Here is a 12632-nt window from a genome sequence, read left to right on the forward strand (position 1 = left end):
GGTGGCTTCTGTGATGAAAGCCTTTTATCAGCTTTGACAAGCCAGCTACACATTTTCTGGAGAGCTCTGGTCTAGTTATGGTTATCCACACTCTAGTTCAGCATTTCTCAAACTGGGTCAGGACCCTCTAGGTGGGTCGTGAGCCAACTTCAGGTGGGTCCCCATTGATTTCAACATGTACTTTATTTTTAATATGTTAGACTTGTTGCTACCGTCATATGGGACTGCATTTGGGGGAATGATATAGATCTACTTTTAACAGGCTATTATGTATGTGCTTGAACAATGATAGTCAATGGGAATTTACTCCTAGGTAAGTGTAGATAGGCTTGCAGTCTTTTGGATGTTTGGGCAATTTTTTTTAAAAGATCAGCAACAATGTGGGAAGGTTAGGAGAAGTGTTCTTTGTTATAAATTTTTAAGCCTCTACTTATTGTAAACTTTTAACTTACTAACTTAATTGATTGGATTTTGTCCATTTTCACAATGGAGAGAGGTGAAAAGCGGTGTGCCCCAAGGATCTGTCCTGGGACCGGTGCTTTTCAACCTCTTCATAAATGACCTGGAGACAGGGTTGAGCAGTGAAGTGGCTAAGTTTGCAGACGACACCAAACTTTTCCGAGTGGTAAAGACCAGAAGTGATTGTGAGGAGCTCCAGAAGGATCTCTCCAGACTGGCAGAATGGGCAGCAAAATGGCAGATGCGCTTCAATGTCAGTAAGTGTAAAGTCATGCACATTGGGGCAAAAAATCAAAACTTTAGATATAGGCTGATGGGTTCTGAGCTGTCTGTGACAGATCAGGAGAGAGATCTTGGGGTGGTGGTGGACAGGTCGATGAAAGTGTCGACCCAATGTGCGGCGGCAGTGAAGAAGGCCAATTCTATGCTTGGGATCATTAGGAAGGGTATTGAGAACAAAACGGTTAGTATTATAATGCCGTTGTACAAATCAATGGTAAGGCCACACCTGGAGTATTGTGTCCAGTTCTGGTCGCCGCATCTCAAAAAAGACATAGTGGAAATGGAAAAGGTGCAAAAGAGAGCGACTAAGATGATTACGGGACTGGGGCACCTTCCTTATGAGGAAAGGCTACGGCGTTTGGGCCTCTTCAGCCTAGAAAAGAGACGCTTGAGGGGGGACATGATTGAGACATACAAAATTATGCAGGGGATGGACAGAGTGGATAGGGAGATGCTCTTTACACTCTCACATAATACCAGAACCAGGGGACATCCACTAAAATTGAGTGTTGGGCGGGTTAGGACAGACAAAAGAAAATATTTCTTTACTCAGCGTGTGGTCGGTCTGTGGAACTCCTTGCCACAGGATGTGGTGCTGGCGTCTAGCCTAGACGCCTTTAAAAGGGGATTGGACGAGTTTCTGGAGGAAAAATCCATTATGGGGTACAAGCCATGATGTGTATGCGCAACCTCCTGATTTTAGGAATGGGTTAAGTCAGAATGCCAGATGTAGGGGAGAGCACCAGGATGAGGTCTCTTGTTATCTGGTGTGCTCCCTGGGGCATTTGGTGGGCCGCTGTGAGATACAGGAAGCTGGACTAGATGGGCCTATGGCCTGATCCAGTGGGGCTGTTCTTATGTTCTTATGTTCTTATGTCATGTGGGGGTGTTGAATTTTCCTGCTTGATGATGTCACTTCCAACCATGACATCACTTCTAGTGGGTCTCAACATATTGTCATTCTAAAAAGTGGGTCCCAGTACTAAAAAGTTTGAGAACCCCTCCTCTAGTCACTTCAGACTGGATTGCTGTATTGCACTGCGTTCTATGTGGTGCTTCCCATGAAAAGTGTTCAGAAACTTCTGTTGGTGCAGAAGGTAGCAATTGGGTTTTTCCCTGGAGCCATGGATCATATCACTTCAGTTCTTTGTGAATTGCCTTAGCTGGCAATTTGTGTTTGGTCTCAGTTCAAGTCTTTGACCTATATTCATTTAATCAGTTTACACCCTTCTTTTTTGTTCCTGAATGTTCACACAAACCAACTTACAAAATATAAAAATAGAATAAAAAATAAAACATAACACCACAAAATACACAAGTTTAAAAGTATAAAAACTATCAATAATCCCCCATGATAAAAGAATAAAAAAACAACGCAAGGGCTGTCCCTTCCCATGTTTGTCATCCTATAAACTTGGTCTGATTTCCTTTTGTCTTCTGAGGCACATCGGGGCCTTCTCAGTGAAGGCACCAACCTTGTGCATTGCTCCCCCAGTTTACTCCAACCTTGTAGTTAGTTCTTCAGGAGAGATTTAAACATCTGGCTTCTCCATTCTGTTTTTGGAGGGGTGTGATATTGCTTCAGTTGTGGATTTTGGTATATGTTTGCTGTTTTTATTGTGGGAATCACTTTGAAGTTCATACAACTTCATATGAGCAATGCCTTTGCATTTTTACTGGTGCTTGTAATTCTGTTATGAACAATAATACTTTCCTTACAGGTGTCATTATGGAATAATGTAGTGATACACTCACAAATAAGAACTTTTAACATTTTTTTAGTCCGTGTCGTATCAGATTCATTAAATGAACACACTTGTGTATGGAAGGTTGCAGGTGGCTGTGAATTAATAGATTGCATCCTGAGGTTTTATGTTGAGTTTTAATACCACTTGCTGCTAGCTTTTCATGCTTGAGTCCATGAGTTTAGTAGTTGTTGCTCATTGATTATGGGAAGTCACTCTACAAATTTACATAGAAACAATGCCTATTAAACAGTCATCTTGCATTAGAATAGCTTATAATCTTGTATTTTTAAATGTTGTAACTGGGGGCACTTATCTGCTGTTGGCCCTGCTTACAGTAAGATGGGGGGGGGCCTTGGTTCTACCTGTATACTATAAAAATGGAGATGAAACCAGAGTTGGCTGCAGGGTCTGTTAGATAAATGTAAAGTGCTGAGAGGCCTTTGGTTTTGTGCATATATAAACAAAAGTAGGAAGTCTGCAAAGATTTAAAGAATTTCTAACATGGGGCATAAGAGACATAATTTTTCCCTGATCTGGAAATGCATCAGCATCCCAGACCATGGCTTCATTTGGAAAGATATGGGAGTGCTCAGATATGGTGGCATTGCTCAACTCTCAGCTGATTTGAGGAAGCCCTGGATTTTCTCTTTTTGGACATCAGTTCTCAAAGAACTGTATCAAATTTGGCCTCAGCATTCAACAGTTCGCTCACACAACCCTGCAACTTTGAAATAAATTGAAGCAAATGAAGATCAGCTATTCCGTGATTTGCGAATCCCCCGCACACATCCCCCCACGCAGCCGTTACCTTTGTTTTTTTGTTGTTGCAATGGCAGCACAGGTGTTCCTTGCTTTACTGAAGATGCAAAGTGTCCTTTCCTGCACACTAGAGCAAGGCTAACAGTATTAACAGGAAGCAGGTGTTCCTACTTCCTGTTAACGTTGTTAGTCTCCCTATAGCCTGTGAGCAAGCAGGCTGCATGTTGCATCTTCAGTTTAAGCATATTTAAGCAAGAGACTATCCATGTTGCCATAGCGATGACAAAAAAACAAATAATGGCTATGTGGGGGGCCTCTATTTTATAGTGTCCCTTGTATCCATGGTTTTTGTATCCACAGGGAATCTGTAAGAATGGATCCCTCCACAGATATGGGAGCATCCCTGTACTTCTCAATTTGGTAATGTGCATCTTGTAATCTTGTGATAGGTGCATACTTTTTATGGATTTTGGGAATTTAAAGCATCCTTGTTTGATGCTTTCTTTGGTCATCTACAACTTAATAGTATGTAAGTTCCTTCCTTTTGAATACAGAAGTTAATATATCCTTGTGTAAATGCCTGCCATGCAGTTTGAATGCATGCTTTCTTAAATGTTCGTGTTGAGCAGGTGGAGGATTTGCAAACCTTGATTTGCTGCCTCTTGTGTTTTGATATGCAAAGTTTGAATTCAATCTGTATTAAAGTGCCTTTTTTTAAAGAAACCCTTTTAAATGTGATTATACAGGTGGAGCCTATTTATCTGCATTAGTTCCATTCCATGACTCGCGCTATTAACAAAAAACACATTGTGCTAAATGCCATAGTTAAGCAAATTTGCTGCAGCCTGACACTTCCGGATGGAAGGAAACTAAGGCAGCTGTTATCAATCCCCTCCCCTCTGTACTCAGCCCTCCAGTTGCCAGCTGCTGGCTTCTTTCACAGTTGGAATGAAAGCTGAGCTTTTAAGAGTCCAGCCCTATGTGCTTCTACTCAGCTTCTACATAGAAGCTAAGTAGAAGCTTCTATGTGCTTCTACTTATTCCAGTCAATGGGGCTTACTCCCAGGAAAGTGTGGAGAGGATTGTAAGCTATATCTCATGCTTTGCTTGGTGGGAAGGCTTGCTTGCGTTGGTGATAGCCTGCACCATGGGGGGGTTGCTTGTGTCGGTGATTGCCAAATTCTCCCCCCATGGTGCAGGCAAACACTAGCTGGGTTGTTGCTACCACACCTGCCCCTGCATGTGTGTGAGTGAGAGAGAAAGAGCTCCACCTTGCTGTATGTGTTCTGGTTACATAGGGTTTTCCGCCCCCTTCTTCAGCCTCTTTGCTGGCTCAGGGGCTCCAGGAATGTTACTGTTCCTTTGCAAGGGGAACCTCTTCCAGGGCTCCAGGGCTATTTCCTGCCTGGGCAAGGCGGAGCCTTTTTGCAGTGGTTTGGGCTGCCTGGAATAGGATCGAGATGCCAGCGCAGGAGGCAAAGGTGTGTGTGACTTTCAGAACCCCCACCCCATTCGTGTTGAGACAAATTCACAGATAAAAAATCTGTGGATAAATAGGCTACACCTGTGTATAGCATTTGTTTGAAAAACGCTTTATATTAACCATGACATTTCATGTTCAGTAAAGTTGTTTGGTTCAAAACTTTAACAGCTCACTTATTGTCATTGAAATGTCTGCAACACATTGACAGAAAGTTACTCTTGCACTGCACTGCTAAATGTTCTACTTGAGCTTTTTCAGTACTGTGACACTTGTGTCTGAATAACAAAGCATTAGATAAGCGCATCATTCTGTCTGTTGTACATTTTACCATAACAGCTTGAGAGGAGGTGATGGGCTACTCCAAACATGACCAATAAAGTGAGGTTAGTATCTTTGATTCAAGTTAGACAGCATCCTTTTGACAATGCTGTTGTAGATGGATGTATTTAATGATGTGGAGTAGTTCATCTTCTTGAAGTTTGAATTGACCTTAACACATCTATGGACTGATGGATAACTCTTCACTCACAAATACAGTGTACATCATACCTATAAGAAAATGGGGCAGTCGTTTCTACTAATAGGTATTTGTTACTTTGTTTGCATACTTTTGCACAAGTTAAAGCAAAAGCTTGATGTACAGGTGTCCCCCCATATCCATAGATCTGGTATCCACAATTTAACTTATCTGCAGATATGCCTGCGTCCCCCTCCCCGCATCTGTTACAGTACCTTTGATTTTTGTAGTAGTGCTTGCTAGAGGGAGAATAACTGTATTTCTTGAAGTGAGTAGGAACTTCTACTTTCTGTTAACATTCAGTTATTCTCTGTAGCTTGCAGGCTGTGGGGTGGTAGCATTTTTGTATTGAGAAGTGATACTGCAGAAAATAGTTTTTAGGCTTATAAACATTACAATCTCTTGCTGCAGATCTGCAATTTATTGTCAATATTTATACATAGCTTTTCCATTTTTTTTAAAAGAGCTCATTTCCTAGTGGCATAAGTAATGATGTAATCTCTGTAATGATCAATGGAGAGAGTAATTATCAATTATCAACGGAGAGAGTAATTATCAATTATTTTTCAATTATCAATTAATTGATAATTATCCATTATTGATCAGTTATCAGTGGAGAGAGTAATGATCTCTGCAGCATTTTCATTGACAATACCAAGTACAGGTGGGTCTTTCAGTTATAAGCTCAAGTCTTTTCAGTAAGCAGATCTGTTTTCTGGTTTTTAAAAATGTCATAGCACAACTAAGCTGTGGCTTAAGCAAAAGTCTTCATTTGTCATGTATCCTATCGCAACTGTGCTTGCTTAGCATGTCTCTTTATATTATTGTTCTATTGGTATGAAATCCTTGCGCTCAATTGTGCAGACATCTAGGAGACTGAGACCAGGAAGATTTTAAAAAGGCACAGTATAGGAGAAAATCATTCACAGTCTGAACTTCATTTTGCAGCAGTTCTCAGTACTGAAGGGACAAGTTGTTTGTTCAGCTGAATAATGGCTAGTCTCTCTTGATTGCTGCTGTAGCAAAAAAGAAAAAGCACATCTCTGGCTGTAAGTATGGTTTTTTAATCCAAGTGCCCATCCCTCCTTTTGATGCCAGGCCTCATTTAGTGGGGCTGAATGCATAATAAGCCAATTCATTTTCCCAACAGTGGGGGCAATCCAATGCAATTCAAATTGGAATGAGTTTTCCCCATGGAAATTGTGTGTTTTTCACTCAGTTTTAAGGTTGCACAAATCCATGTTCCAGGTCTCCAGTGGCAACTAGCTCTTCTGCAAAAAGATTCCATCTGTGAATTCTCCATGATCTGCAGAGAACCCAGACAGGGAGGGAAGATTTATTTGCCTTCCAGTTAGACTTTTACAGAAAGTGTAAGCAGGGCTTTAATGCTTCTGCAAAAGCCCAGAATGAAGGGAGAAAAATCCCTTTCTGCACGGAGTACAGTTCACCAAGGTGTGGGTTTTCTCCCTTTCTCTACTCAGTTGAGGGAAGTGTGAGTGAATACACAAATGTCTGGCTTTTATGTTGAACCAGAATTTGTGGAGCCCTATTTAGTGTGCAGTGGTTGACACCTCTTTGGTTTGCCCTGTCAGCTCTCTAGAATGGAACAGCTGCCCCATATTCATTAGTGAACAATGTGTGTCTTGTGATGGTTAATTTATTTAATATGTACATTCTGAACTGATGCTTCCCCAAACACTATTTCTAGGACATTGGCTGGATAAAAGCTTTTTTATTAGCTTTTTGTCTGACAATACGGTTTAATCATTTAACATTTTAGACTACAAAAGTTAGGAAACATTATTGCTTGTCATGTTTGCCGCAAATGGTTATTCACAGTTCTAGCAATGTAGGTTGTTCCTATGAATATTTGATGAAGAAACCTGGAACTCTTTCAGTTGTTGCTGAACTGGCTCATGGAAGTTCTGCTTTTCCAAAACATGAAGTTTTTTAGCCTGAATTTGTACTGCTCAACATTTTACATTCCCTGACAAACCATTCAGTTGGCCCATGCCAGGTATTCTTGAAAAATATTGTCCCAAATAGTTGTTGCGTAAATAACTGCCGAGTAAAAACATGGCAAAGTCAAATTGTTACATAGCATTGGATGGATATCTTGGAACAGTGATGTAAGCACTAAAAGTAATCTCAGTTGCCTTTTGGGGAGAGGGGCCTTTTGGGGGGCTGCTTAGATGAAAAATAAGATATTAATATATGGTACAGTATGACTTTGGAGAGGAACATCTAAGAATGGAAAAATGTAGCTTACTTTGATTCTATCACAGAACCTCATTGGGGAGAAGACATATTGGGTGTCTACTATCAGCTGGTACAAGCATCATTTCCAATTAAGCTAAGATTCATATCTTTCTGTCCTTATTACCCAAACAGCTGCATCTGGGAACATGCAGTGTGGCTGGTCAGTTTAATTGAGGTACTATTTGTATAAACTGGCTCCTCCCTATGGGGTCTATAACATTTATTACATTCATATTCTGCTCTTTCTTCAAGGTGTTTAGACCAAGGTGGTTTTATTTACAGGCTGTGCCTATTCACCTAATGTAGTTTAGACTGAGAGAATGTCTAGTCCAGTGTCACCCAGTGAGCTTTACAGCTAAGCAGGGATTTGAACCCAGATCTCCCCATCCTAGTCTGGCACCCAATCCGCCACTCATGTTTTCTGCAAATTGCGCAATTGCAGTAACTTTCTTCCAAACCACAGGTCTCCATGTAATTATACTGGTTGGCACCAGTATGCAATTTCTGGTTGGTTACAATCTCATCTGCAATTCTCTCAAATGTTCTTGTGGGGGCATGCAAGAATCTGATCAGGCAACAGAAGCATTAACAAATGTTCCTCATCCCTTGTTGCTGTTTTAATGTGATTAAATTTTGGTGAACTTTTTGCATTTAATGACATAGTTGCTTTGATGCAAGAATGGGTTACATTAACAGCCCAATCCTGAACTTCACGGCACCCACTGGAATAGCAGTGCCAAAGTGGCTGCCACGTATCCAGCAGGCGCCAGGAAGTAGTTGGAGGTATCCTTCTCCCAGGGAAAGCCCCATAATGGGACTCCTCAAGTTTGCTCCGGCTATTTTGCCACTGCAGACTTCAGAGACTCTGGGTAGGGCCTTCCAGATCAACACAGAGTTCAGGATATGGCAGAACAGAGTTTGCCGATCCTGCCCCATCCTCCCCTGTCTCCCAGAGGCTGCATTACCACCTGGCTGTCACACTTACCCCTCCCCCCCCCCCGCAGCAGTGCATCCTCCTCCTGGGTGCTGGGCCCAGCTCCTGACTTGCTTTGGCCCAAAGCCGACGCTCCCTACTCTGCGGGTGCCATACACGTGCTTTATGGCATGTTTACAGTGCTCAGCATTGGTGCTGGGCTGGTTTAGGATTGGGCCCTAAAATCCATACACTGAATGAGAATTGCACAAGAGCTTGCACTGATTTAGTGAAGTTAACTCCTTACCACATGTTTGTCAATTATATATTTTCTTGAAACTCTTTTCTGCTTCAAAACAAGAGTGGGGGCTGGAATTTGCTGTTTTGAATAAAGTTTAAGTCAGGTTCAAAACTGTGGCTTTGCTTTTAGCACATTCCATATTACCATGAGATGTGGTATAACTTGGGGCTTATGTTCGGAAAATGTTTTATTATCCTTCCCCCTCTATGCACCTGTGTTTCTTTTTTGTAACTGAACAGAAAACACAGTCTCCTGTATTTCTTTCCCACCTGGTCACTGGTGGTAATTCTTACACTTTGGAGGTATACCAATTTACAGGTCTGATATAACTGCCATTTTTAATAAGCTAAACACGTGAAAAGAGCTGATTTATCAGACATGGGATTGGGGAATAGTCTTTCTCTGACCAAATGTTCTGGAAACATTCAGATCACATAGGCTTTCCCTATCAGTGCTAAACAGACTTGAGCAATTAGGCATTATGTGATCAGCCATAGTTAATTATCTGATATTGTAGCTGTCCATTCTTAACAGTGGAAATAAGCTGGCTATTCTCTCGCATAATGGTCATTTTCAACTGTACATGTGAACTTATATGAAAAAACTTTGTAGCCTTTTGGTGCTTTCCTGGTTGCTTTGTCACAGCTGAAGGAGCAGGATCAGCAAGATGTTAAGCCTGCTCCCAGATCAGTGTTGCCTTCTGACACCTTCAGTCTCAGGCTGCGTTAGGCCCCCCAAAAAGAGTCATAACTGGATTATGTCATAAAGCAGAACCCTGTCCATGTTTTCCTTTTGTGTCATATTCCATTGTGTGAAGGGTTGAGCTACATGATAAAGCACTGCCTACATATTATAGTACAGTGCTACTCAAGGTGTGGTCTGTGTACTGGCTGCCAGTCTGCAGTGTGTCTCCTGGGTCTTCCTTCTCCCAGTTTCTCAGTCTCCGGAGGCTTGCCACAAGACCTGGGTCCATATATATCGCAATAGTGGACATGTTGAGAAGCGCTAGATTAGTATGTTGCTTCACACTCTTATGGGGGAGAGAGAGAATTGGGTGAGGATTCTTTCCACCTAATTTCCCTCTGTATGTAGGCATTACAAGCAGGCCAGTGCCCTTCAGAGGGTGAAGACGGGCATCTTTGGAGGCTTGATTTATGACTAAGGGAGCAACATGGTTTTGAAAAAAATCACAAAGCCTGTATTGAGAACTGCATTTGAAACATGTGATAGTTTTTATTGTAGCAGAAATTCTTTATATTCTCTTACAGAAAATGCTGGGACAGAAGAAATGATTGTTCATTCACACTAAGGCCTGGAACAGCCTATTCAACAAAAGTCCTGACAAGGCAACATACGAATGGCCCAAGGAAGCCAGCAAATTGATTTTCAGGTTTTACATGACCTGCGTCAAAAATTTCCTGAGGTACCTGAAGTTGTTGTGTCCAGATGCATGCAACAGGTTAGTGCTATGCTTCTACTGTTTATGTAGGTTCTGTAATCTAATGTAGATACTGAAAAGTATAAGTGAGCCCCAGTATCGGTGGAAGTTGTGTTCCTGCCGGCCCGCAGATATCAGAAACAGTAGATATGGGAGAATCCTGCCCTGAATGACTTTTCTGTGTCCTCTGGTCTACAGTCCTTCACAGTAACATGTCACTGAGCAAACTCAATTCTTATGTTGAAAACATCTAGCCCAGCCATTTTCAACCAATGTGTCACGGCACACTGGTGTGCCATGAATGGTCTATAGGTGTGCCACAGGAGTTTGCGTGGGATCATTTATTAATAGGGCCATTGAGGGATGCAAGGCCCCTACTGGCAATGTGGTGTGCCTTGTCAGTTGTCAAAAAATGGGTGGTGTGTCTTGACAATTTTAGTGCCTTGTCATTGTGCCATGAGGTGAAAATGGCTGGTCTAGCTTGAATGATAAGAAATTAAATATTTTCCCCAAAAGCACGTATCCAGGTTCATCACCTATTCTTTAGTCTGGAATCCCTTCTAGTTCCAAGTACAGATTGGGCATCCCTTATCTGGAATTCTGAAATATGGCACGAGTGCCAACATGAATTTTTTGCCTAAAGAAATAAAATCACAAACTGTCCCAAGAGGCATTCTGTTTTCTTTTAAAAAGGCAGCTGCTAGGACAACCACCATCTTTTCCATCACTGCAATTCTTTTAGCCCATTTCACATACCCTGAATGTTCATATCATCAGAATGCTTAACTCATCCCCCTAATTCTCTCACCCCATTTCACATACTCCTGCAGATCACCAGTATGCTTTATTCACTCTCCCATTTTCCTCACCCCATTTCACATACGCCTGCAGATCACCAACTTGCTTAATTCATTTCCCCACCCCAGCAGGAGTACTTCTACACTCATCCCAGCAGCTCTTCAGTCTTGAAGCTTCTCTAGGGCAGGGGTCTCCAAACCCCGGCCCAGGGGCCAGATGCGGCCCATGGTGAACCTCTATCCGGCCTGCGGCCAGCCTCTTGTCCCCTGAAAGCCCCTGGCCCACTTTGCCAAACATGACTGGAACTATGCTCTGGTTGCATCTGGAGGGTGTTCTAAGGGCCAGAGAGGTTGAATGAATGAGCCCATTCATTTATTCACACATCTAAGTTCCATCTCTAATTTATTTATATAAATTTTATATTTAAATATTTTTTTAAGCCCTCAAAACCGTGGCAGACATTTGATGTGGCCCTCTGGCCCAAAAGTTTGGAGACCCCTGCTCTAGGGCCTGACTAGAAACTTTCAAAATGGCGGTGTGCTGCCCAGGTTTGCCATCTTCCAAGATGATGGCTGCCAACATATCATGACCCACCAGAGATCGTGTCACATCCTGCCAAGTGCATTGCAGCCCATAGTTTGAGAAACAATGCAATAGGGCAGTGTTTCTCAAACTGTGGGTCAGGATCCATTAGGTTGGTCGCGAATCAATTTTAGGTGGGTCCCCATTCATTTCAATATTTTATTTTGAATATATTAGACTTGATGCTACCATTGTATGTGACTGCCTTGGAGAAACGTTACAGACCTGTACTTTTAACAAGCTACTCTGTACATGCTTTTAATAATGATAGTAAATGGGACTTACTCCTGGGCAAGTGTGGGTAGTTTGCAGCCTAGAATTGTTAAAAATGTGCCTGCTTGATGATGTCGCTTCCGGTCATGACATCACTTGCGGTGGATCCTGACAGATTCTCATTCTAAAAAGTGGGTCCCAGCGTTAAACGTGTGAGAACCACTGCAATAGGGTATTAAGTCTTATAGATATGTCCAGTTGATGCCTGAAGAACCATTAGGTCAGGGGTCTCCAAACAACCAAGGGGCCACAAGATTTTATCCTTTAGCAACTTTTTTTGTCCGAGCATTTGCTAACATTTGACACTCTTACTCATTATCTATAATTTCTTTTTAAGCAAGGCATTGTTTCTTTGTAATTGTCACATTTCTCTTTTGTTCTAAAGCATAGCATGCTGATTACATAAAAAAAATCTAAGGAAAATTTATTCAAAATTCAAAATGGGTTTTGTACTGAAAGGTTTCTAGACCCCTGCGTTAGGTGGAAAATACTTAGAACACTATTTCTCCAGATCAATTTCTTCATCCTTTTTGTGAAATTTCTCAGGTCTCTACTGGATAGATTGCTTTAAATCACTATGAAAAAAGATCTGTTTAAAGTTTCCAATTTGAGGGGAAAAAACACATTGATATTTTACTGAATGAAGCATAATTACTGTTGCTAGGACAAATAAAATGTATTGATTTGCAAATAAGCTGAACTCTTATATGATGTAGAAGCATAATCCAAATACCTAATCACCAAAAGGATGGGAAAGGTAAAATTATCACCTGAAAATGCGCATCTTCCAATTTCAGCTTCAGTTATTAACCCATAAGAT

General features: G+C 41.6%; 1 protein-coding gene across 2 annotated transcripts in view; it reads left to right on the forward strand.

Annotated features, from left to right (window-relative positions):
- The window catches only part of TAB2 (TGF-beta activated kinase 1 (MAP3K7) binding protein 2), a 70681-nt gene that overhangs the window by 33148 nt on the left and 24901 nt on the right, over window positions 1-12632 (forward strand). For both annotated transcript variants that reach the window (XM_066611287.1, XM_066611288.1), the window contains exon 2: window positions 9990-10180. In XM_066611287.1, coding sequence (XP_066467384.1) covers window positions 10079-10180 — 102 coding nt within the window. In that variant the 5' untranslated portion in view covers window positions 9990-10078. The remainder of the gene's footprint in view (window positions 1-9989; window positions 10181-12632) is intronic.

The sequence above is a fragment of the Tiliqua scincoides genome, chromosome 1, assembly GCF_035046505.1.
Source record: "Tiliqua scincoides isolate rTilSci1 chromosome 1, rTilSci1.hap2, whole genome shotgun sequence".
In the NCBI taxonomy this organism is placed as follows: Eukaryota; Metazoa; Chordata; class Lepidosauria; order Squamata; family Scincidae; genus Tiliqua; species Tiliqua scincoides.